We start from the raw sequence: 27,139 nt of genomic DNA, 5'->3' as shown, positions 1-27,139 counted from the left end.
AGCTGGCAGCTGCTTTGAAAACTAACACTGAAAAAGGTATCTGATGGTCTTCTGTGACTCACATTGTGACTTTGCTTAAAGATGGGGCCTCAACAGCAAGCTGAGTTTTGCAGCTTGATATAGGCTACTTACAAGCTTACTTAATTTTCATTAACTAATATAAACATTAGTTTATAAGTAGGTATATAACAATATTTCAGTATGATATTTATAAATAACCTGTGGTTCTTCACTGTTGTGCAATATTGCCATCACCCACTCTGATTGATAGGAACCAGTACAGCTCGTCAGGGTGCTGGAGTAAAACATGAGTAGTTTTGTTTCAGGACACCTTTCCTGCCAAGGGGCTTCTACCTTTTCCTACCGGACTGGATTTAGAAAGAGATTGGTTCTAATCCCATCCATCACTGTACATGAAAGCTTCTGGCATTTGACTGAATTGTGTGAAAGAAAGATTTCAGGTATGAAGGTACAAATTAAGGTACAGCAAGGTCTAAAATCAGTTATTTGATGGCAGCATTGTGAGTTCATTTTCCTGTGTAGATGACACTTTTTACCATAGTTTTACATCACTGATGAGGCTTACTGCAGGGTTTTGTGTTTCTGGGGTGCTGGGTACCTGCACCTTCCATCAGTGTTTGAGAAAGGACACTTCTGAAGCTCATGGGGTTTCTTGTGTTTTAGCCTCATTTAATAGGTCAAGCGATACCTTGAATTTTACAAGTCAGTGACGTACTTGGACTGAGTTCCTTCATTTGAGCTCCAGCATTTACAGTAATGTCTGCTGAAACACTTTCAGCAGAGGTTTTATCTCTGACAGAAGGAAACTTCAGTAGAGGTTTTCTGGGCTGGCAGCTTGGAAGCAGGGGCCGTTTAGGAGGGGGATGGTTGTGCCACATCACAGGATGCTTATTACCAGGGAAGAGGACATGGTTATGTGATGCCTTCCTGTTGTGTTTGTGGTGAGGCATGAGCTTCACATGTGTTCCTGATCTCTCTTTAATTTGAATGTAACTTAATTCACAGCACTGTGCTATTCTACAGCTAGCTCTGCTGTCATACCTGCTGCATGGCAAGGGAAGGAGTCCAGTCCTGAAGGAGATGGAATTTGTCACTCTATTGACTTACGGTCACTATAACAGAAGGTAAACTATACTTCATTGCACCTGCTCTCTGGCTGCTCTCATTTGCAGAGTATCAAAACTCTCGTACACAATGTTTATTTTAATTGCTTTTAATTTTATACAGTGGCAATAGAGCATTAAATACAAAAGTTGAAACCAAAACTAACTTTAAAAAGGTGTTTTAAAGGCATTTAAAAGAACACAAAGGTTTAATGGCCTGGTGGTAAGGCTGATGGCGTTCTGGAAGGGAAGTACACTGTGTATGTAATAAAACCATTTCAAGTTTCATACCATAAAACATGCTCCTCAATGGCACAATCTACCTTCCAGTTATAAGCAGCAAAGCTTCAGTCATTTTCAGTAACCAACCTCATCAAAGCCATTCAGCTGCCTTTTAAGAAGTTGCTTTTTCCTTTTCCCAGAAACCAGATGCTCCATGAGGCACCTGTCCTTGTTCCAGATCAGCGTGGAACACCGACATACCCAGACTCATCTTCTACTCACACCTGCATCAGATACCTTGGTTTTGTTCAAGTGTACAGCTTGGTTGTAGCTCTCACATTCATGAACAGGTTTTTTTCCAGCCTAGCTTCTACTTTTAGCTTGAGCCCTTCCCACATCTCTGGCTGGAGCCATGAGCACAGGTGCTTGGTTAAGGAACTAGTGTTGTATAGGTCTGCCAGCAAATTCCTCCTGTGGGAAGTCTCTGAAAGGGCTTCCCATGGAAAACAGGTTCTGTGCAGTGGCTCGCACTGTGTCTTCCCTGCAAATCAGACCATAGGGGCTTCTGCAGTCCCCAGGTGCTAGAAACCCATTTAGGGGCCTAAGGCAGCTGGGGACAAAAAGGTGTCCAATGAGCATTTCTTGGCACAGCTGAGATGAGCAGGATACTTTTGGCAACTTGCACTTAACACATACTCAGACATTAATTTACTCTGCTACTTCCTACTGGTTATTTCAAATTCATTTGGTTTCCACAGCAAGATCTACTTGTGCTTGTCTTGCACTCTTTGAATTGGCCACAGGGTGACAGAAAGAGGTTTTGCTCTCTCACCCTTGCAAGCTCATTTGAAACAAAAAACCTGCAGAAAAACGTGGTACTACCTCAAATGCCTCGTACCAGGTGACCTCTGCAGCAGATTCAAGTTTTTGCTATCTTTCGGTAGGCAGTAGAAGGCAGTCAGGTTTTCTTTGGGCTAAAACATTTGCTAAAGGCAAGTTTAAAAGAAAGACTTTGATGTGAAAACTCAGTATGAAACTGTACACTATAGTGCAAGTTACAGCTAGAGCTCAAATAACCGATATTAATTTAAGGAGGTATCACTATCATTATAACGTACACAAATTTTCAAGGTGGTCAGTCAGTACACAAGAATGCTGTTTATATAACTTAGTGTTAACCTAAAACCACCACATAAGTCTGAGTAGAAAGCCAGGTTTGGATACAAAATTAATACCTGAGTATAACAGTCAAATTTATTCACCTTGATAAATTACATACAAACATGTTTAGTGCCTCCATTCTACATTTCACATTGGGTTTTTCCTGTGTTGAGAGAGACGACTCCGTACTCCTGCTTTTTGCGACACAAAAGGTTCCACACAAAACCGCTGAAGTCTTTTGTGTAGTGATCTTAATACATCAAGATTTTTCAATTAAAGTCTTCATTTTTCCTGTAGACTTCAGCAGGTGCGGTCCAAACTGAGAAAGAAACCAGAAACATGTTCAGATTGCTTTCAGAAGCCTAGCTGAACTGTGGGACAGAGGCAATTTCTTGTATCGACCTGCTTCTCTGCATATGGATTTCACCCACTTCATAGCCACAGAGTAAAGGGAGACTTGCGTCAGCAATGAGCCGAAATTGCTCAGGTGGGGCTGCTGGAGCAGCTCTGGCTACAGATAGTTCACTCTACCATAGCAAAATGTGAAGATAGATGCGGTTATGTTTAAAAGTTGACAGCCATTTGCTCTACCAGCAGTTTAACAGTATTTCTGTTCTTACTCTGTCCTGTACTTTTGTGCAAGTCCTTTTGAAAACTCTTACCATGTGAGGACTGACCTAGCAAAGAAGTTACGTACTGGTAAGCAACTGAGGACAGATGTTCATTAGCTCATTATGGATCAGCTTTCTCTCATTTAACAAGTTAAAACCTTTGATTTTTCTTAGCCTTTGAGGACTTGATGATCCTTAATCTCAAAAGATGAACTGTGTATTTCAAAACTGGAAGGTCACAAAACATTGCCAACTCCTTTTCCTTAAAGCCCCAGAGATCCTGGGGAAGAAGAAGTGATTGATTCTTGGGGAATATCCAGGTTTTCTGTTACAAAGAACAGCCTGATCCTTACAGGAAACATACCTCAAAGGTCTAACCCAGAAGGCAAGTCAGTCAGCGTTAATAAACTGAAGTACTCAGAAGGCCTGAGATTTATGGTTTGGGAATCTTATTTTCCTCAGAATTTAATTTAGGAGGCAGCCAGCTTTTAGCGTTTTATGTGTGTTTTTTCCAAATGTTCACAGGGAAAAACAACTATTCTTCCTCTCTGGTTCTGTAGTACAGGGCTTCAGAGACTGCTTATTAACAAAACTGATCTATGCTAGCCTGTTTATATTGCTAGAAACTTGCATCTTGAACATTCACTGTTTAAAAACCCCTTAGGTTTTAAATTCATCTGAGATAAACTAGAAGCCATTAACTTGTACACGATGTGGAGTTTAAATGTAATTTCATTTTAAAGAGCTTACACTACAAAGAAACTGCTTTTATTTACTCAGCATTTCCAGTTAGTAGACATCCAGTTAGTAACATCCAGCAGGCACTCTGAACAACTTGCTTTCTGCATTCCTAGGAATGGCTGATATGTTTCAGGTTCTTGCTTCAACACTTCACACGCACCATCTGAATGGTTAAGGTTGGTAGCAACAGGCAAATGCAGTTTAGATTTGATTCTGCGGTGAGCCCTTAGGAATTGAGTTTTCAGACTAGTGAGTATTTGGGGCAACAGAAAATATTTTTGTTTAAAAAAGGTAAGAAAACTACACCAGGGCTTTTTAAACCTAGTGCCAAAAGAGCACACAACCTGAAGACTCGATACTGAACGATGTCATTGCCACAAATCCTGGTGTAGCAGCAGTACTTCACAGGGTTTTGCAGAGGGGGATGCTAACTCATAGGTGTTTGCAGAGACATACTTTGGCTTTCATGACAACTATGATTTAGTCCAAGCACAGGTTCAGAATCCAAATACTCACCAGTACTCCCTCAGTCTTTGTCTCAGTCTTTGGCATCACTTTTTCTGTTTCACTTTGGCTATCACTTCGGTATCGATAAGCAAATTTCTTTTTGAGCGCTTCTGCGATCAGTGCTGCAGGATCTGTGGGGTCAGCTGCTTTACATCTTGTATCCTCTGAAGACCTAGGAAAGAAATTGAGAAGCATTAACACAGCCCAAAACAAGGCTTTAGAAGTTGTGAATGCTTTTGCGTCCTGTTTGTCAGATGTATCAGCATCCTCTTTGTCAGATGTTACATCAGCATCTGTCTCACCTTGAAATAGCTCTAAGTCATAAAAACAATTGGTGCAACTGTTAATACATTGGTATTTATTTGTATTTCTTACCTTTTCACAGCACGTAGCTTCACCCTGTTCATGTCTTTGAGGATTTCTAGCATGTTTGGTACTTTAGAGTTCTTTGGCCCGTTTTCTGTCAGGTTCTGTCCAGAGTTTGTTTTTTTGTTTTTCCTTTCTTTAATGAGCTCAATTGCAGACATACTCTGTGGTAGACCAGGGGGAGGAAGTGGTGGTGGAGGAGGAGGTGGTGGTGGTGCTGGTGGAGGTGCAGCAGGGACAGCAGCTGAAGCAACCGGACTTGACCCAACTACAAATAAAACACACGTCAGTTTACCTGTAAATCCCCTTTATCTCTCACAAATGCTCAGTTAAGAATATAATAGCTTCAATGGCCTCCTCTTTGCTTTCTTTAGATTGTCACATAACTTCTTCATTCTTAAACCACCTAAGTACGATCAGCTGAAAAGCCACATAAAAATCCTTCTCAAAGTGAGAGCCATTTTTTGGATTTCCAGTTCAAGTTCTAGGTGCATTCATGCATTTACTGCAATGGGATAGACATCACGACATCTTTCTATTTAGGTTCTGCTTCTAATATTACCAGTATTTCACCTTCTTCTTCTGAGAGGCAGGTACGGAGCTGGATGTCCCATACTCTCTGCCATATGAGCAGCGTTTCTTCCTACTTGTCATCACAAATGCGAAGTTACCACACAAGAGTTTTTTAAATGTAAACTTCAGAGCTCAAATAGTGCTTGAAGAGAAGCTTATTCCAGCTCTCCGAGGTTAAGGATTTTTAGGCCAACTAGTCATCTGTCTGAAGGTAACACAATCTCATGACAAGCTCAATTTCAAGTTCCCTGTACTCTAGATAAAAATTAATGGTAGAAATAACATAGCACAAATGACTTGACAAATAAATTAAGAAACCTCTGCTCAAATGCACCTTTAAAGAAATCAGGAAATTCAATTCAAATCAGAGTTCTGAGGCTTGGAGGATTTGGTGTGTAAAGAGATGTACACATATAACCGAAGTCTGCTCTGTATACATGTAGGCATACACGCAGTGTCATTACCATGCTCTACCAGAAGAGGGAGGTAAAGATGATGAAATAAAAATTTACTTTTCCTAATGAATAAAGGGAGAACGATGAAAAATAAGTTACTGGTTATTTCACATGGCCCCCACAATAATTACAATTCAAGAGTGAAACCATGTGATCCTTAAAACTATTTCATAGGTTTTGAACATGAACAATCAAGGAAATATGAAGTAACTGCTGTCAGTTCACAGACAAAAACTAAACCAAAGCATCTGAAGAACCAGAATATGATTTTACACAATAAGCACAGGCAAAACTGTACTTGCTAAGTGACCTTAGGAAAGAGTGAAAACTACTTGTCATCTGCAGTCAACAAGGGCCATCTCCCACTAATCTTTGGATTTTGGATCTTTTTTACTCAGTACTGGAAGGCAGTCAGAGGTGAGGGAAAGAGGAGAAAGGAACTTGGGGAAAGAAGAATTATCATGTTTACTACCAGAAAAGTGCATTACTTTTGGTTCCAACTGGACAATGTGTCTGATCCCAGGGATGATTCCAGTAAACTATTTATCTCCTTTTCTGTTATTTATTTCATAACCTTGAGGTGTATATTACTACATATTCCAAAAGCCTAATTATCATCTTGTACGATTACTTCCTCATATCAGAGAGCCTATTTCATTACTGCATGGGATGACTTAAGTGTTAGTAATTAAGTTACAATCTTTTAGTTTGGTTTGAGCCATCATGTTTATCCTGAACTTTGCTCTGAAAGCTGTTTAATGCTTCTTTAGTCATCCACAGATTCAGAATTCTGGCAGACCTTCACACAAACAAGAAGACTTTTGGAACAGTAGAAAAAATAGGGAATCTGTCAAGTCTCTTGCCTTCAAGCCCTGTACTGTGTCCCTTGGTTAGTATGCTAGGTCTGTCTACCAAACAAACAAAAAGACAAGGAGAAGTGTTCAATGTTACAGTATGTCACCAAAATGAATTAGCCCATTATTAAAGGGACAAATTCATTAACTAATTTTTGCTAAGAGTACAGCAAATTTAATACCTGCTGTCAAGTTCTGCTGCTCTTGCAAGATTACAATTTTGGCTATTTGTGCTCTTAAAGTGGCTAGTTCATTTTCTAGAGCACTGATCTTCTGCAGAGCTTCTTCATTTGCGGTCACTATGCTCCTGGACACTGGTTCTTCTTCCAATGGGCTTTGTACAGACATCTGTCTGCATGGGGGCTTTCTAGAATGATGTAGTTCACCTGGAAGAGGCTGTGTTGGTTCAGACCAAACTTCTGACCTGTAAAAAAAATAACACAAGATTCCTTTTTTAAAGTCTTTGTAATAGCTAAAACCTACAGCAGCATTACATACAAATCAGGAATACAGGTTGTGAAGGTCTGACTTAATAACTGTCTTTACACAAATCACTTCCACCAATACATTAGCAAGTTAGAGCTTCACACCCTTTCTGTTTGCATCACTAGCTGCATTTCTTGCCTTCCCCACCCCAGCTGTTTGTGGAATGCTTTATTTCAGGAGAAAAAGGAATAAATTCCCCACCACCCCCAACCTATTTTTCTGTCTCATACTGTCACGGTTTAAGCCCAGCCTGTCACTCAGAAACCACGCAGCTGTTCACTCACTCCCCCCCTTCCTCCCCCCACTCCCTGAGGGATGGGGAGGAGAATCAAAAGAATGTAACTCTCATGGGCTGAGATCAATAAGAACAGCCCAGTAACTAAGGTACAACACAAACCATTGCTGCTACCACCAATGATAATAATGATAAGGGAAACAACAAGGGAAGAGAATACAACCGCTCACCACCCGCCGACCGATACCCAGCCCGACCCGAGCAGTGATCTAGCTCTTCCAGGTAACTGCCTCCAGTTTATATACTGGCCATGGCGTGCTGTGGTATGGAATACCTCTTTGGCTAGTTTGGGTCAGGTGTCCTGTCTTTGCTTCCTCCTGGCTTCCCCTCCTCCCTGCAGAGCATGGGACTCAGAAAGTCCTTGGTCAGACTAAACATTATCGAGCAGCCACTAAAAACATCGGTGTTATCAGGGCTGTTCTCAGGCTGAAAGTCGAAAACACAGCACTGCACCAGCTACTAACGAGAAAAAAATGACTGCTACTGCTGAACCCAGAACACATGCCTACTGTATTTTTTGTTGAAATTAATATTTAATTTTATTTTTCAAATGCTACCATTCCCCCCCCCCCCGCCCCGGGCTGTAAACAGCCACTCATAGCAGATTCATTTGAAGAAGGAAACATTTCTTAGTTTGTAGGCTTTGGATTTATGAAGGGACAGTCCTCCATTTTAGCAGTGTTGGGACTATGGAGTATGTGAAACAGGTTAGTGATGCAGACGCTGCTTATCAGTAAATGGGAAAGGGTCTTATAGGTAGTTTTCTAACACAATAAATACAACAACAGAGGACAAACATCACGCAGTTTTAAAGAGCCCCTTACGTTTCCCTCCTTTTTCGGAAGAGCAAGAAAATTCAACTCTGTTGCCTTCCTTTATTACCCACCAAAGCTCAAGCTATGTTAAACACTGGGGCGCTACTGAGCATATGTCATCAAATAAGCACTTAGAAAAGGTTATATTCTCTAAGACACTAACATTATTACACATTTTCTCTCAAGTGTCTGAGCAACCTGATCTAGTCGAAGCTGTCCCTGCTCATTGCAGGGGGTTGGACTAGATGACTAGATGGAAGGTATCTTCCAACCCCAAACTGTTCTGCGAGTCTGTAAGTAGGATTGATAAGGATTAATGTCAACAGATTATCATAAACTGCAAACTATGACCACATACTTAACTCCTCAATCTTCTTTAACTTCAGTCCTTATATTTCTCAGGCACATCAGGATTTTGTTATTTATTCAAACATGAGAGTAAAACTAGTGGCTAGAGACAGGACTTTTCAGAACATATAGAACGGCTCCAGATTAATACAGTTTAAAAGCCACATCACTCTGGATCCATAAGCTAAGCTTCTCTGGATGTCCATCGTGTTAGATCTGCAGTCATGCTAGTCTTCAAGCAAGAACCAAGATTTATGTCTAGAATAAGCCCTGTGCTCTTGACCACCTCAGTCTGGGATGAAATACACATTTGAATCTTCCATGGCACTGACAGAAAACATCCGCACAATTTGCAGAAATCTGATCAAGCAGAACACATTATTGTCAAGGATGTTAAAATTTAGGTGTTGTTATCTAGATAGGAATAGAGACTAAAACTGAGAAGGAAATACTTCAGCAGCCATCTCCTTCCTCTGCCTAAGTAAGTAAGGTGGAAGGAGCCAGTGGTCCCCTCACTCTCTAAAACCTGCCTTCTAGAAAGTCTGTAAACACGCAGAATAGGTAAACAACCAAGGCTATCTTCCACTCAGCATAACAGTGTTTTAAGGAAGCGTCTTGACTGGAATCTAACACCATGGAAAAATATTATGCCTGAATTGTCACTACTGCTCTGAGTAGAGGTAGGGGAAACATGATTTGTCATTTAGTTGCTTCCTCTATCAAACTGCATTTGCAGAAAAAACCCCTATGTCTGCAACAGTGTTTACTGCATTATACACTGAATATATATTTAACAGTAACACCTATGTGATCTTGACGAAACAGAGACTTTCAGATGCCTGGAAAACACCTAATGCATACAAGCTCCTCTACATAATAGTGTGCACAGATGTAATAAACAGTGCACATTGAAATACTCATATTTGCTAAGTAATTCACTTACCATGCTCCATTATAAGCTGTTTGCCTTAAGGTCACTAAATATCTGCAGGATTATTTTAGTCCCATCCCACATCCATCTGTCCCCCTTCCCTCTTTCACATGCAGACGTCTCAGCAAATATGCAAGTCCTACATCTTTCATAATAGGTTCTTTGAAGCACCAAAGAGCTATTCTCCCTGTTGTCTCCATTAAACATAATAGCTTTACAGTTCAATCTGCAAACAAAGTGTTTCTGTGCAAACAAAAGTAGTATTGGCTAGTTAATTTCCTTCACATCAAATACTTTACAAACAGCATTTCCCAAACAATTGATTTCTGTGACTCCCCTCTGATTTTGTGAAATTAATGTGGCAGTGCCAGAATGTATGTTTTGCAAAGCTTCATTATGGCAAGTCATGTTAGAGGGCAGCTAGGTCATTACTAACCTATTTTGCGTTGTTAAATTAAGAAGAGTATCCTGCAGTAATCTCTGAAGCCAACAGGCTGTGACTTTCTCTGGAAGGTTAGTTTGTTTAGAAGGAAAACTTGCTCTGCACTGCAGAACTGGAACTTTGCTTCTGGCTAGTCAGAGCAGCAATTCGGGTAGGCTGGAATAGGCTTCATCACTTCAGCCAACCTGTTTCATGCAGTTACAGTGCTATGTAGTACTCCTGGTCCAACACAACAGTACCTGTCCCATCATTCTGGACACAGGTGCTCAAATGCTTCCCTGCCACTTTTCCTTATGAACATTAAAGATGAAACATAAACTGTAATTTCATAATTGTCTTTAGCAGACTGCACAGCCTTAACCAGAAAGGCGAAGAACAACAAGCCAGTTACTGGATGTCAGAATGACCACTGCTGCTCATTAGGACACTGAACAGTACATCACCCCATATTAATGAAAACCTCAGGAGAGCTGCAGCAGCAGTGTTAGCAACTGTGCCGTACCACAGCAGGCATTTTTGTGGGAACCAGGCTGCTTGAAGCTGTCACATGCAATTCTTCACAATAAATAAGTAAATAAAACCCACAGTTTTCCCTGTATAAAGCCAATCTCCTCTATGGTCTCAAGCCAGTCTTTCATTCATAATCCTATTAGTCTAACCTCTACTTCTTTTCCAGACCCTGTGTTTCCTATCACTCTTCTCTCTCTCCCAGCAATCAACTGCCTTCCATTAATCGCAATGCACAGTAGATACACACTGGGGAGAAGCTAGATTTCCTCCTCTCAGTTCAGAAGTTCCAAGAGAAGATTAAAGGAGCATACCTGAGCCTTGTAGAGAGTTCACCTTCTTCTTGAGCAACCCATCCCACATCTGCAAAGGAAGCCACTGCATCTTCTCTAGGCTGATGAGAATGGTTTCCTTCTATGGCATGAGGAGTAAGCTAAATTTTAAAGATAAGATTGAAGGTTTTAGAGTCACTATTCCCAGCTAAGTCAGTTATTTTACCCAATGCTTTTAGTCAGGCGACATGTAACTACTAACACATACATGCACAAAACACATATGTATGTAGACTTAACACGTTTATTTCTGTCCTGGGCTTGGTCTGGAACCACTGACTTAAAGCTACTCAATTTAGTCCTCTGAACACTTGACAGAGGTTCACTAAGTGTACGCTAGTTAGCTTAGTGTAAGCTAACTACTTACACTATCACATGACAGTACTGAAAATCCAGTGGAAATGGTTACCTTAAACACAAACATGAACATTCTCAAGTAAGCTGCTATATTAACTCAAATTATACATTTTTCAACTATATTCATGTTCACCAGTTAAAAAAGATATTAGGGCTACTGGTACTTGTGAAGTCTTTTGCTCTGATGCAGTATTATTTTGAAAGGGAAATGTTGTTGAAGTGTGTTTCCCTTCCCCTACAACTCCCAGAATTTCTGTGCAAGAACAAAAGTGTGTACATTATACAGGGAGAAACAAGAAAAAAAAAAGGCAAAAAGCCATTTCTACTAGCTCAGTAATCACAAAGACTGACTGAGAGGTAGGATGCAATCGTAACAGAACACACTATTTGCTAACAATCTTATTTATAGTATGCTGAACAAAGTGACCATTTTCCAGCATAGTTCTGCAATTAGCTTTAGAGCCATGTGAAGACAAAGGTGAGCAAGGCTCCAGAGACTGGAACCTTTCTTGGATTTACAGTTAAGTGGCCTGAATAGAGATCTGAAATATTGTTTGCACCATCAACACATGCTCCATAGCTCCAGCTACACAAAATAGTTTCAAATCTACTTCGAAATACTAGCTGCTTCCCTAGATCAAACAAGGGCATGTGCACCCAGTCACTGGATGCAGTTACGTTGACAGATAAAACTGATAAGAAGAAGAAACACCTTTCAGTAATTTCTTCTGCTGAGTCTGTCACCCGGAGTTTCTTATCTCCAATGAAACTGTGCCACTATTTTTACCTGCATTACATACAATCCAAAAGCCAAACTTGCACATGAGTCACTGCAGCTGTTCAAGTGCTGCCCACTGCTGGTAGTGGCCAAGAAGCTACTAATACTGACAAAGATGGTGGTAGTATGTACCAAATGGTCTGTAAAGACAGTTTGGATCCAGCCTGTTAGTAATTAGGTCAATTTTCAAGGCAACTTACCTCTGTAAGAAAAAAACTATTATGTGGAAGCAACTACGAAATGTTAGATTAATCTGAATTTGTAGCAGAGCTATCACAGTAGGGCTGCAGTCTGGATGCGATGAAACCATTTCTGAAGAACATCCACAGATATTTTGGTTGTAGCCTTTGATACACAAGTCCCAGAAACATAGAAGTTGCGGGTTTGGGGTTGTTTTTTTCCCCAGGAATTGTTGCGAACAGCTCTGGAAATTAAGATGAGTCATCTTCACCTCACACTCTCACAACTTGTATGTGAGCCTTTATCACAGCTCCCAGGAGTGTGTATTGGCACCAGCAGATCATTTGGAAACAACAGGGTTCTTTCCAGGTAGCATCAGCACAGATGGTAATATGTTTATCACATTAACAGTTGTGCCTAATACTATCACAGTCTGCCCCTCTTTAAAACAGTCTAGAGAATACTATATTGCATGTTAGGGCTGTCATTGTTTGAGGTTTCCTTGGCTTTCTTCTTTTTAGAATAAAAATAAATGTCATGACCACAGCATCTGTATTCATATTAATGACAATGGAAAATATCTGCAAGACATTAACCACTTTTTGCAGGTGATAGAGATTTTCCTGATGGCAATGGCCACATGAGGAACTATTACCACGGAAAGACTGAAGCCACATTTAAATAAAGGCAGTACACATACTTGCATCAAAAATTATTTTATAAATCAACAGTAAGGAATGCATTTATCACTGCCAGGTTTCCTGCACTGTGAGATAAGTAACTTTTAATCCAACATTTAGTAGCAAACCTTCTGTTACATTGTGATGCAAGGTTCTTCTTCCTTTTTCATTCATATTTATATGTAAACAGAATCTGCTTGTTACCCCATATACAGATGTTTCTTTTCTCTATGCCTGAAGACAACAAGGCCTTCCACAGCAGTGGAGATTCAATTTCAAGTTGATGACAGATTTTTACTTTGATTTAAAGGTTAAAAAGCCAACACCCATCTCTTAAAACCTTTGCCTGTCTGTAGAATGATGCTTAAACTCTGACTACCCTATTCCTCCAGCCAATCTCAGCTGAGGAAAACCTGGACAACTGCTTTGCCAGGACTTGAAAGGGAGAATAGAGAATTGAAAAGAGAGGCCAAGTCTACTGGATGGCAGGAACTAAGTGAAACTAGCCTCCTTTTCTTTCTCCGGACACCACGTAGCTGGTTCTCCTGCTTCTTCCTTCATGGGCTTTTTTGCCTATTTTAGTGTGCTGTGCGCTGCACACATACAGGTGGGTTTCAGACCTATTACAAATTTCTGAAGACTACACATACTGTACTGTTTTAGCTGATACTGTGCAACATCTCAAGCTGGAAGGGACTCATAGAGAATCATTGAGTCCAACTCCCAAAGAAAGAGTCAGCCTCATCAATGTTTCTGCCTGGTTTTGAGCTAGAGACTTTTTGTGTGTTCAGTTACTGTGATAACCACTACACTATGGAAACACTACTTAGGAGGCTGCCGAGGTAGGGTGCCTGCTTTTTGTCTGCCATCTGAAGTAGGAAATTGAACAAACATTTTTATACATTTAAGGATAGAATAAAAGCTCTAATTTCAAATTACTGATACAGTTCGATATTAAACATTCGGAAATACTTTTTCAAGACAAACTTGCTATGATTTTTAAAATTAGCCCAGTAAATTCTGATGTTTGCTACATGCCCACCAATTCCTTAGCAGACTTCTATTGAGTTATCAGGTTTCAATCAGACAAAGAGAAGAAGCACAGGACTAGAAAAGAGATGCTATAGCTGAAGGATACTACCTTGAGTTACACCATTGTATGTTCGGTTGAATTTACCTAGCCTATATTAGTAGGTTTATTTTCTCCTACAGACTACACATAAACCTAAAAAATTATTACATACAGAAGAACGGTATGAGCCATTTTCATTTGTTCATGCCATGTACAATACAGATGGTAAGCTCTGTCAGCGCTTACTGAATACATAAGCAGCATTTAGCAGTTAATTTAAATACTGACTGGCAAAAGCCATAGATGGATACTACAACAGTCAACAGAACTCAAAAATCAAAATGTTAGGCCACTATCTTTTTTTTTCCCAGACTAGCTGAACAAAAAGCATGCCAGAGGGAGAAAGAATGAAGGTAGCAGAGATATTCTTTCGACATCTCTTATTGATTTATCATGAGGAAAATGAAGATGTGTGAGAAGTTTGTGTCTCTTAATAAAGTTAGAAACACTGTTTATAGACATGCACCCTCAGATGAGGCAAGTAAGTTTTGCTTTGTTTTTTAAATAAAGTGACTTACAGCAACGTTCAGTGCATGGTCCTTTCATAATATAGCTACAGCTGGCAAGAAAGAGAGAGGAATAGACAGCTATAGGAAAGCATCAGTTGCAACAGCATAAAAACGATCAAGACCAGTATTGAACTTGACTATAGAATCTTAGCGCTGAGATAAAGACACAAGAAACAGATGTTAGCATCACACTTTTACATGTTCAGCAGTTTATATATTACACCAGTTGAAAGCCCACATAAACCATATGAATTCTAGTGTGTTTCAAGGCTCAAGTTTTGAAATTCACATTTCTAATTCAATCAAACCTGACAACTGTACTTTGATTTTTGGGATCTTTTAATCTAATAGAAGATTAATGTTTATACTTTGTGTGCACAAAATCTATGCAAAGCTGACTGAATGACTCTTTAAGAGGAAAGAAAGGCAAGTATTTTATTTATTCTAACAGAATTCAGATGAAAACATACATATTTTTATTTCAATACTAAAAATACAGAGGAACAGATTCCCCAGATATATCTTTGCAAGGAAATTAACCAGAAATGTCTTATTTTGTGTACCATATAAAGAGAAGGCAGTATATGGCTAACTACCAGAAAATGAGCATCATCTTCCCTTGTATGACCTTCACAGTACAGAAAATCAGACACATTACAGGAGGACTTCACTTCTTTTCAAATCTTAGGCACATGAAGCCTTATTGCTGGCATAACTACCATTAATCATATATCCAAAAGTTTAAATCCAGCATGTCATTTTGTTGTCCTTCTCACCTGCAGAAATGCTCACTCCCACAATGTATATGTTTATGTTTTCAGTTTCACCAAGTCACTAGTAGTGGGAGGTGGTTACCCCCCTAGTTTCTCAATGTGATTATTTAAGAGAGGCAAAACATTAGCATGGCTCTTACTGTGACACTAAAAAGGCTTCTATGGTAATCTGAACTATCTGATTTTGCTACTACAATTTCAAGTCTAAATATTGTTCATATATTTCATACAGGATAAAGAAATAAACAGTGAAAAATCTGGCTGCAAGAAAACCACCTTGTCTTAGTGTAGGTGATGATTCCCATCATCCATCTTTATGTTGCCCTCCCTTGTCTGACCCAAGAAATATTCCTCTCTCAGCTTGAGTTTCAAACAGTAAATTTCTCCATTTCTATAGCCACCCCCTATTCCTAACACACAGAGTTGAAGAGATTATGTGTAACAGCTTCCACTTTCCCATCTGTTCCTGAAAGACTTGTTAAAAAAAGCAAGGGTTTTCTCCTCCTTAAGCTTTTACCCTCACTCTTTAGCCTCCCACTAAATGTAGTTGAAGTTGAAAGCAAACAATCAGAAAGCTGCACAGAATTGATGCTCCCCTTTCACCTATACAGAATTAGCCTTGTACCTGCAACAAAAGCAAACACAGTGCTCATGTTCTCTCTTACTAATGTTTTGCTTTCTGATAAAAGTTGTTTATTTTCCCAAAATATTTAAGTAACACTGTTCATCTTTACATGCCTCTTAAGCCTAACTTGTAAGTACCTGTGAGTACTTTTGATATGAATGTTTCAAACCTTTTTCTCTTTTATTAATCTATTTTTCCAGTAATAACTTTTCAATACTGTACTGCCTCATTTTAGAAGTTCCAATTTCCTTAAGGAAAAAAAAATTGTTTCAAGTTTCACTATGTGTATTACAGCAACATGGATTCAGGTTTTAGGCAGTACAGAAGTTGAAGAGTGAACTGAAGTAGGAAGAACTGAAGAAAGCCAATTCATCTCTGTACCTGGTTTATTACAGTCTGATTTTACAAACCCTCTAGTAATTTACTTAAATGAACTGCATTTGACACAAGAGCAAATCCTTTTATCAGTATAGTGAAACATGTATTCTAGATTTCTGAGAACACTTACCTGAAACTGAACCCTTGGACACTGTATAAGAGAGAGGTTCGTGCCAATTTTTCTTACTATACTTCGAGATGAACCATAAGGCTTGCTTGACCAAAGCACCTGAATGGGAAGGAAAAAGAAGCCAGTTGTTATAGAACTGATTTTTATACCCTGTTGGAATAGTTTTCCCTTATTCTTCCATAGTATGTTTGTGCTAAACATATTTAAAGTTATTCCTTTCATGCTAGTATATAGTCATAGAATCATAGAATGGTTTGGGTTGAAAAGGACATTAAGATCATCTAGTTTCAACCCCCCTGCCATGGGCAAGGGCATCTCAAACTAAACCAGGTAGTTCAAAGCCCCATCCAACCTGGCCTTGAACACTGCCAGGGATGGGGTAGCCACAACTTCCTTGAGCAACCCATTCCAGTGCCTCACCACCCCACAGTAAAGACCTGTTACCCCTTGTCCTATCACTACAGTCCCTAGCAAAGAGTCCCTCTCCAGCATCCTTGTAGGCCCCCTTCAGATACTAGAAGGCTGCTATGAGGTCTCCACACAGCCTTTTCTACTCCAGGCTGAACAGTTCCAACATTCTCAGCCTGTCTTTATACAGGAGGTGCTCCAGCCCCCTGAGCATCCTTGTGGCTCTACCCTGGACTTGCTCCAACAGCTCCATGTCCTTCTTATATAATACACATACACTGGAATTTTTATCAGTGAACTCCTTACATTCTATACCTGAATTGGCACAAAATTTTGTTTTGTCATCACAACATGGCTATGGCTGTTTAAGTTCAAGACAGCCTTTGCATTAAGTTTAAATTCAAAGCAATAAATCAGGTAACACAGAAGGATTCAAGAGTTGGAAGCATCATCAAAAGCATTTGTCGATCTTCAAGACAATAAAGAATCTGCATTGGGTGTGACAGCTTTTTTAAGGGGTTTCAAGAAAAGCCACTCAATCACAATAAATCACAAAGTTTATATTTCCCAAACCACCTTTTTAAAATGTGAGCTCTTCTAACTCAGGAATATTATCTACCAGACTTAATAAAAATGACTGTCCACTAATGTAAGCATGAAAATGTAACTCTGTAATTACAGAACAAAGGAAAGTAAAAGGCAGAAAATAAATACATAAGAATGAAACTTTGTTCTAAAAACCATACACACATAGAGAAAATTGCCCACAACACCTCAACACACCTGGCTTCATCAGAAGTCTTTTAACTGCAATTTGGATTCCTTCTATATTATTTCAATAGGGATTGAATTTGCTTTCATGTGTTGTACTGAATGATGGTAGTGTTTGCTCTACTATTTGCCATAGTTGTATGAAATAAAAACAGACTTTAATCCTAGGAGAATACTACAAAATGAGCCAGAAGAGAAGCAAAATAAAAAAACAACCCACAACCAACAAAATGAACTAACCAAACATAACAGTAAACCAAAACCAAATAACAAAACCAAAACAAAATGGAGAGAAGTGGGAAAGATTTCAGCACAGGGAAAGGCAACATAAACAATACAAAGAAAAAGAATAGCAGGAAACCTCTAACAGAGGATGTTGTCAGTAAACAATTGGAACACTGTATGGTAATTAAAATACTTGGCCAGTGCTTACTTATGGCTGTAGATACGAATTTATTCCTTAGACCTCAGTTTTTAAAGGCTCATAGCTTTAGGCAAATTCAAGATCTCCTTAGAAGGTTGCCCAACAAAGTAAAGCCCAGTCCATTAATGCTGAAACAATCCTCATCTGACATGGCAGTATTGCCTGTGTAGTGCAGTGCAGCTGTGGGAGCTTCACAACACGCAGCAGAATAGCATTTTGATGCACTAACCAAAGATCACTCTTTTTTGAAAGGTCTATTAAAAAGCAAAAATCTACATTCCATGGTATTTACCCACAGATTATATTAGCTCAGAAACTTCACACAAATTTTTTGCCTATTTCCAAACAAGTATCTTTAATTGGAACGTATAAATTTTGACAAAATAAACATGCACTGCACAATACGCTGTGCTAGATCTTCACACCAGAGCTGCAGCTTTGCCATTAATTGCCTTTGACCCATTTTTTTGATTCTGTGAAACATAAATTCTCTTGCTCAATATGCTGCTAACTTTGAACACAATTTATTTCAATGCAGAATACTCTACTGATTCTACATTCTGGATGCCTCAAAGACAGACCTCACATATGTGACTGTGACATTACTGCTTGTCATCATGTCTGAGCAAATAGCAGGTAAACCAATAGCCTTCAAGAAAAAGTCACAGACAAACAGTACTGCAGTAATGAAGCCTCACTATTTACAACAGATTCTAATGTTACAAGCAGAACTGTTGGTGATAGCCTCAAAGGGATGTTGCATTGGAAAAAAATACTAGTCGTCAAGAGAAGGCTTAATTAATTACAGAAGTACTTCCACAACAGCAAAAGAGCCTACACTATATGCTTTATTACCAACATAAGTGCAGTGCATTTTAAAAAGTGGCAAAACTTGTTTAGAGATTGCTCAGACCACAGACAAGATGCTACAAGCACACAGGTCCTCAAAAATACTGGGTGCCCAACTGCCCTTGGGGTTGTTCAACAACAGTGGTTTGGTGCACCAAAACTTCTAATGACTCAGTTTTGGTAATGCAAGATATGCTGGGACAATGCTTTCAGAAAAGTGCATGCAAGCTGTGCCACAAGGTACACAAATAAAGTCAGCACACTGCTCAGCTGAGCTAGTGAGTGTCAGCAGTGCTCTACCCAAATTCACACAAGCTCTTGTTGACTTGAAGCACTGGCAGAGCAAGTCTGCAAAATACTATTTATTCATACACTCTTATTGCATCAGTGTTCTGCTGTTGTCCAGAGCAGCTGACATTTAGAAATGTAATTGCATTAACACAACCTTGATATATACAGGGAATGCGGGGGAAACATATCTAAAATTTGCCTCTCTGCACCCCATTTAGGCTGAAAGATGTTGCTGACAATGACCACAGCAACATCTGTGGTAGTCCAACATATTCTCATACTTTGAATTTTTAAAGTTACACTGCATGAAAACTCAGACCAAAGTCTGAATAAAATCCTAAAGTACAGACTTGCTGGTAATTTGATTTTACAACGTATTTTGCTCTCCATAGATTCCCAAGACTGATAAAAGGTTCTACCACAGTAACCCAGAGTAAGAAATGCCTTTCTAAGTACTGCACATGGCTGTTAAGGATTTCCCCACTGTTAAAACATTAAAGTATTTCAACAACTTATAGGGGATTACTGCACTTAAGTCAATACTTGTACTCAAAATAAAGGTTCCAGTGACAAGGAGTTGATGTTTAGCAGATCTCTCTCCCTATCTCTCTCTGCTAAGCATTCAGAAAAAACTCCATATGCACCTTCCTCCAAGAGAAGAGCTATTCACGCACATTCCTCTGTTTCACCATTTCCGTATCTCCAAGGTACGAACGAAGACAGTTGATTATTTCAAAATTAACATCACTTAAAAAATCAGTTGGAAGATTTTCCTTCGGCTTCAAAACACACATAGAAGTCCAGCATGAAAAGCAGTGTTTACAAAGTAAACAGGTTGTTATTAGAGCTGGAAGGAACTGCATGGTATTTTTAACACATATTTTACTCAGTGTCCAAGAAGTAAACTTCATACTTTTTCAGCAGTGTAGAATCATACAAGTATTGAGTATACTTAAAGTGTTCTGTTGGAACAGATAGGCAAAAACTAAAACATGAAGTGCTTTCTATACTTGATTTTCTGAAAACATGAAGCAAGTTTGAATCACTTACCGAGTCCATGTTTAATCCAACTTGTTCAAAAGCCATCCTAATTAAGCGCTTAAGCCAGCAAATCATCTGGAACAGAAAAAGCCTTTCCAAAGTTGGATTTAAGCCTTCCAAACCTACAGGGCTGCAGAGGTTCCATAGTACTTCTGAAAGGAGAAATGTAAGAATTTTAGATGCATGTTGTGGAACATATACAGAAGTAAATTGCGACGTGTTCCTAAAAAAAGCAAGCTTTAGAAACAGTTACTGATAACAAGACATGTTAGGTGACAGCAACTCCTAGTACTGCAAAGCAAAGGCATTCAGAAGGCACTTAATACAGGTGACAGATTTTTCTAGTAGTGTTATTTTTAAGAAATCATAGCTGATGCAATGTTATTGATTAAAAAGCTGGCAAAATGATTGCTCACTTGAGCTTGGGCAGATGATTGTGTTCAACAACTCTAAGTGAACACTGAACCCTATGAGCACCAAGATTAAAAGGCTGTACTACTATCTAAACCACTTTATGCAGGAACAAGCTACAGAATCTGATCACCTCTCTTCATTCACATTCTCTGACAACTTTGTTGTTCCCTCCATTTTCCCACTAGTGAGGAGAGAAAGGAAACATGGAAAAAATGACTAATGCAAGAAAGTGACAGGAAATAGCGTAGATGTGGGACCTGAAAATATTCAAGCAATTTATAAAGTTGGACAGATTTCAAATTCTGTCTATTTATATATGCTACCGTTCACTTAAATCAAGATGTTTTTATTGCTCCTTTAGTGAAAATAGTGTAGGTTTTCTTTAACTGTGTTCTATACCAGTCATAACTTGGATGCCCCTGAGAAATGTATGCCACCAAAACCAAAAAGGAAGACACAGATTTAGGTTTACATTTGGCTTTTGTATCAGGCTAGAAACAACACTCTGGTAAACCACCCTGAACAACATATTTGTAGCATGAACAACACTGTTGCTGAAGCTACTATATACATATATACATAGACGGTGATGACTAAAGCAAGGTAGAAGCAAGGAACTGGAACTTGGGAAGTTTGAAAGTCAGGAGATGGAAAAGCTATGCTGTTTTAAAGTGCCCACAAGCATTACAGTTAAACCATCACTGTTTCCATTACAAATGTTTTTTTCAACAGTTGACAGTTCCTTAGTAATAACCTGCTTCTTGTGGAAACTTGGCAGGAACAGAGGAACTCTACGGTTATCTTTTTTTTTTAGACAGGCTTAAGAAAAAAAAAAAAAAAAAAGGAAAGTTGATATTAGTTTCTCATCACCACATAAAGTAAAAGACCTTTCCTAACAGGACTTTCTTTTGTTTATGAATAAACTAGAAAGAAACTATCACTAAATCTATCACATAAATGAGGACTAATGGAAATGTAAGAGAACAACAATAACAACAATAATAATAATAATATAAAAAATACTAAATTAGCCAACCACCACAACTAGAATAGAAACTACTATTGTTATAAGAACAACAGTAGGGAAGAGTAATGGGCTGCCTACCAAGCTCATGAATGTAAGCTACAGTCGTACAGAATAAAAAAGTAATGGACTTTATGGAAAGCTGGAAAAGTCTGTTAGGGAAGCATTACCATCTACTTGATCTATTTTTAATTTACACATCTGTTGTTCTTCTCTCAGATGAACTACTGTATGGAACTTCGACCATGTTACACCTGCTGTGTTTTTAAAACAGGAAGAACACAAGTCTTTTTACATGCCCCATACTAGATTTGGCATCCTATTTGGCACTGTAAACATGCCGTGATGTAAGAGAGACAGGAATGCTCCTTTAAAAACAGGGAGACTGTTACAAAAGTGTGATGCATGTGATGCACTCCGCCTCATTCCAAAGTTCAGACTTGTTGAACATGTAGTGTGGAAATCAAACAGGAGAAAAATGAAAGCCATGTCAAGACATTCAAACAAAAGAGGAGTAAAGGTAGAGCTGTATTACTAAGCAATCAGAAGGACAGGACTGGCTGGTAAAGGTGAGTGACAGGACTATAAAGCAATGATTGTATTCTGATACATTGCACTCTTTCAACAAATTGCCAGGTTGTGAGTTTAAAAATCCCCAGACACAGCCAGGCAGGTTTTGTTTCAGGAAGTGAAGAAAAGGTATTATTTTGTTTCTGATCAACTGGGAAGACTGAGTTTTTAATAACAGAGACAATTTGGACAGAAGTCAAAAGAGACTGTTAGAACTTCCTCCGAGGAAATCAGAGCAGGTCTATAAACCATGAGAGGCAAGAGGTAAAGCAATGACACATAAAATTGGCAAGATAACCAATTAAAGACACAAATGCAGATGCAGGAAAAAGAAAAAAAAGGCTTAATACTAGGTTGACAGAATAGTATAAATATGAAGTATAAGTTAAAAAGGCTATAGTACAAAATGGGTTCCAACTTAGAAGCATAAACGAAAAAATCCTACAAATGTATTAGGAGTAAGCAGGAGACAAGAGATACAACCACAATGTAAGAGAAGAGAAAGCAATGAATGATGCAGACACTAAGTATATTCTGTGCTTTCACTAGAAAATGGTAGAAAAGACAGACAGATGTTAGAATGGGTTATAAACAACTCTGAAAAGTTATAAGCATCTGGGACAACAGTGTCTAATGAAATTTACCTTGAAGAGCTCAGAAATTAGCCAAAACGATTTCTGAAGTATTACTGATTACTTTTAGAAACTTGTTCAACAAGATCCAAAAGAGCCAGGAAGAAAAGGAGCATGATGACACAAACCACCGGCAATAGTCCAAAATATTTATCCTGCCCTAAAACATTCAGGTGACCTTTTGTAACTCCAGGACTTTGAAGACTGAACACAGAAGAGTACTCGTCCTATAAAACAACTAATTTGGTAAAATGATTGTTTATAGCTCACATCATAAATCATTGTTTCTTCTGTGGCCAAAAGTACCTAAGACTGGGGTCATCAACTCTTTGCTCTTGTCAATGACCTGCTCTCTGCTTTTGCAGAAGAAAGAGACCGAAGTCAGTGTGTAAGAGAGCAGAGTACCACCCAGTTCCTGGATTAGTCTCTTTAGTTCTTGGCACTAATGAAAACCACCATGTTTTAACAACCTCCAGCTAATTTGTTATCTAAAAGGAGAATAAAGAAGAAAATGCTTCCACGTATATAAATAATTTTATGAATCTATTAGTTTTCCAGAATTATACCTAGACAAACTTTACACTCATTTCTTCCAGGCTATATTTTACTATACCTTTCTTCATAAATCTGTTATTTCACAATTATTTTACATGCCAAGAACAGAAAGGGCTCACTCCAAAAGAAACTCCTAGATGGCAAGAAGAAAATCAGCCATTTTTTCTCTTGTGCTCTGTATACATGCCAATGTCAGCAGAAGTCACTTGTTTATTGCTTTTAGTAAACTAGAATAATACATTTTTAAAAATCATGATTGTTTTATTTACCCTATCTTCTTTATGCTATCTAAAGAACAGTAGCACTTTATTTCCTCTGACGTTTCCACAACCCAATTACTACAATAGAATGCCCTGAATGATGGTAACACTGCTATAAAACGTGGTCCTTCTGCTGTCCTTAAGCAAAACTGTTATAAGGGTAAGCAGTAGTCACAGGCAAGATTAGCAAAAGAGGTCAGAAGAGTAATTACTCCAAGAACTACATTTTATTATGTAAGGCCCATGGAGGTTAGAATTTCATGGGTTCTTCATTTATAAAACTCTGCTTACATAGAAATCAGCAAGGCTGAAGAACTTTCTGATACAGACGCATGTAGGAATTCCTCAATTCAGTAATGAGGTCTATATTTCTAAGTGTCGGGATTCTCACTTCAGCCTCCTTGAACTCTCTTATGCCCCTACTTTTCCCAATCACTTTTGCAGCTTTCATTCAATACTGCCATAGCAAATATCAGTCTACAAAGCTGAGAGATAATATCACTCATAAATTACAAAATGTTCAGTAAATAAACATAAAGGCTCTGGAGACTGTATACACAAGGCTTATCACTCAGTTAACATGAAATGGAGTCCTATGCTTGGCTTTCTAGTGAGCTCTATGCATAAAAGATAAAAAGAAAGAAAAATCAGATGCAGCTGCCTTCAAATGGAAATTCTTGTATGAGTATTTTCCAATGTTGCATTTGTCTCTTTCAAATAATGAGTTCTTACCCTTAAAAAGAAATTATATTCATATTTTTTTCTTACTGAAGTTTCTCTCATTCATGTAAGGTCCACACAAAAATAAAAGGGAATTACTTGATGGGCTTGATGCAGCAGAGCATAAAGAAATGCATGAAATCCAAAAAAAAAATGAAAGGTCTGGTCTCTAAATTGAAAGGGTAAGTATAATAAGAACAAAACTTTCAAAGCAGCATGTTTTCAAAGGAATACCAACCACATCAAAAATCACACACAAAAAAAGAGAGCAGGTTCCTCCTTTTAGCAGGAAACTAGGGCACGCATATCTTCACAGTCTTTAGGACTCACACATGACCCAAGCTCATCTCATGGAATTATATCCATATGGAAACATATTAAAGAAATAATAAAGAAAGATAAGGCAAACAAAAAGTCATCACAGCAACAGCAAGCCAAACATGCAAGAAGAATCTTCTGATAAAAGACTAGACCCTCTCCCAGATCAACACACACCATTTATAAGTAACTAAGTTTCTGGCAGAGGTCACACAGCCAAATACAGAGGTCTATTTTCTTGTTGGAAGCTACAAACAGCAAAGTGCCCTACTACTTTCAGAACCACCTGTTTGGAAAGATACACAAAGAATCAGTGAATACTACAGAGACAGGGCTTATCTAAACTGCTATCAGCATGAAATCTAAGACATCTAGTGACCTCTATGAATTGAAAATAATACATACTTGCAATAGGAGTTGCTAAAGCTTTCTTTAATATGTAGCCCAATCATATACACTTCAAAGTGCAAAACCATGTTCATCACATCTTACCCATGTACCATATCTTGACAACTAACGACAGAGAACAAAAAAAAAATCCATGTTTCAACACTAGTTTAATCAAAAGCTTTTGCTCAGCAGAGATTATGCCTATATGGTGCAATGATACCACAGAAAGGTTAAGTGAAATCCTTCAACATCTCTAAACCATACAGTATTATACTATATAGGCCTAATCATACACCTACACTTTCCTGCCAGACATAAGAGATCTCCCTAGTCATTGCTGTGAATGCAAATCCTTCTGCTACATCTTTGAGAAAGAGCACGCAAATTTTATTAACAAAATTGTATAGTTGTCTGAAAAAGCATTTAAAATGTTTGACTCCACCCACCCAAATCTCTCTCTGTAACAACACTGAGTTTCTGCATCCAATGATCGCGACCTCTCTGAAAATTATTTTGATTCAGCTACGATTACCTGGAACTGTTAGAGCTGATGTGTGGGAAACTCGGTTCTCTTCTTTTTTTTTTTTTCCTTTACCACGTAGAAAGCAGTGAATATTGGAAGACTGAATTACTTATTATTTAGTCTTTGTAAATCTTGCCTTTACAAGAGCTACAGAGAACTATGGCTGTGTGAGGACAGCATGTAAGTCTTGCTGATAGTATTAGACAGAGATCAATGTACTACGGTCAATGTCAGCATTCAAACTCTACCCACACTTAGTGTTTGGAATTGGACAGTTTCTTAAAATAAAAACAAGCATCTAGCAAGTTAATTATTTATGACAACTGCAGAAGAACCTGAGCACAGCAGCAGCATCACTAAAGGTATACAAAGTAAGCATCGTAAGTTTACAGAACCGGAAAATAAGCACCAGACCCCTTAAGACTAGCTCTTTTCCCCTTTACATCCTACCCTGTGTTTTAAAGACTCCTTCAAAAACTCCTCAAACTTCTCCAAAGTATCTCTAGATTATTTTTTATTCACATGATTTCCCGTGACCTGTCACTCCCATCAAAGCAACATAAGGGGGGTTCTGGTTTCAGTCAGCTGCCCACAGAAACGTCAGCCTCGACCCCAACACCCCACGCAGTCTCCAAGCTGCGACGCTCTTCTGGAAAGGCGGCTCTACCCCGGCACCTTCGCAAGTCCGCTGCCCGCTCGGCACTTGAGCTGCCCAGGATGGGCCCTGGGCGCTGCCACGCTCGCAGTGAGGCGGCGGCTCCTTTCCGCCGCCCTGCCCCAGGACAGCAGCCATCAGCGGGGCCGCCCCGAGCAGCCTGCACCCACTTTCCGCCGAGCAGCACCCCTACTCGACACGTACGCGGGTGTTCCTGAGGGCAGAGCCCACAGGAGGCCACCCCATCAACACCCCTCTCCATTCCACCAGGGCGCCCGGTCTGAGGAGGCCCGGCTGAGCCGGGGAAGCGGAGTGAGCGCTGCTAAACACTACAGCCCCCGGGCCCGGGTAGCACTCCTCCTCACGCACCGCCCCGGCACCCGGGATCGTGCGCGACGACAAAGGGCTGCCCGGGAACAAGGGCAGACCCACTGGCCGCCACACCGCTACCGCCTCACCTACCGTCTAGACGCGGCCGCGCTCTCTCACCCACTTCTTCCACAGCGACTCGCAACCCCCACCACCCGCCCCCGACAGCCAATCCACGACCGCCCTGGAGCCACCCCGACCAATGATCGCGGCCGCCACAGCGAGAGGCGGGACCTCGAGCGCCCTCCGCAAGGCTGCGGCGCGACGACCTACCCGGCAGGCACCGGGCCCGGAGGAGACGGGGGGGACCGCTCCGCCCGCCCGCTCCCGCCGTGACCTCCGGGCACGTGACCGGCGCCGCCAATAAGGTGGCGGCCGGGGGGGGTTAGTATTGGTTCGGTGGCGGAGGAGGGGCGTGGGTGGGCGGGCCTAGGCTTGGGGGTCGGCCCCGGTGTTCACCGCCCCTCTGGGGGCGTGCCTGCCGGTGGGAGGCTCTTCCGAGGCGCGGGAGGTGCGGGCTTCGGGAGTGCTCAGGGCCTGGCCGGGGAGGGGGAGGTTTCCTAATGGTACTCTGGAGCCCCAGCGCTAGCTAACGGCGCTCTGGGGCGCGGGT

General features: G+C 39.9%; 1 protein-coding gene across 2 annotated transcripts; it reads right to left on the bottom strand.

The window, feature by feature from the left end:
- Positions 1-1,218: 1,218 nt before the first annotated feature.
- On the bottom strand, positions 1,219-26,854 carry MTFR1 (mitochondrial fission regulator 1). 2 transcript variants are annotated; one of them, XM_065668359.1, is made up of 8 exons: positions 26,800-26,854; positions 20,106-20,248; positions 16,313-16,411; positions 10,753-10,871; positions 6,797-7,038; positions 4,742-5,000; positions 4,376-4,538; positions 1,219-2,826 (listed from the first exon to the last, which is right to left on the bottom strand). In XM_065668359.1, the coding sequence occupies exons 2-8, from the start codon at positions 20,169-20,171 to the stop codon at positions 2,767-2,769; spliced, it is 1,008 nt and encodes a 335-aa protein (XP_065524431.1). In that variant the 5' UTR covers positions 20,172-20,248; positions 26,800-26,854; the 3' UTR covers positions 1,219-2,766. The 2 variants fall into 2 exon arrangements, with proteins under 2 accessions (XP_065524431.1, XP_065524430.1); XM_065668358.1 differs by lacking the exon at positions 26,800-26,854 and adding an exon at positions 26,620-26,678.
- Positions 26,855-27,139: the final 285 nt, after the last annotated feature.

Source organism: Lathamus discolor, chromosome 2 (assembly GCF_037157495.1).
Source record: "Lathamus discolor isolate bLatDis1 chromosome 2, bLatDis1.hap1, whole genome shotgun sequence".
Classification (NCBI taxonomy): Eukaryota; Metazoa; Chordata; class Aves; order Psittaciformes; family Psittacidae; genus Lathamus; species Lathamus discolor.
The sequence above is the reverse complement of the archived record's forward strand: the minus strand, read 5'-3'. Positions and strand labels throughout refer to the sequence as shown.

Bases quoted from the DNA above. Each gene is read 5' to 3' on its own strand.
- MTFR1 (XM_065668359.1), bottom strand. From the start codon at position 20,171: ATGATTTGCTGGCTTAAGCGCTTAATTAGGATGGCTTTTGAACAAGTT. The intron at 16,412-20,105 runs GTAAGTGATTCA...CTTCCCATTCAG, and splicing joins TTGGATTAAACATGGACTCG to GTGCTTTGGTCAAGCAAGCC. The intron at 10,872-16,312 runs GTAAGTGTTCTC...TTTAAAATTTAG, and splicing joins GTCCAAGGGTTCAGTTTCAG to CTTACTCCTCATGCCATAGA.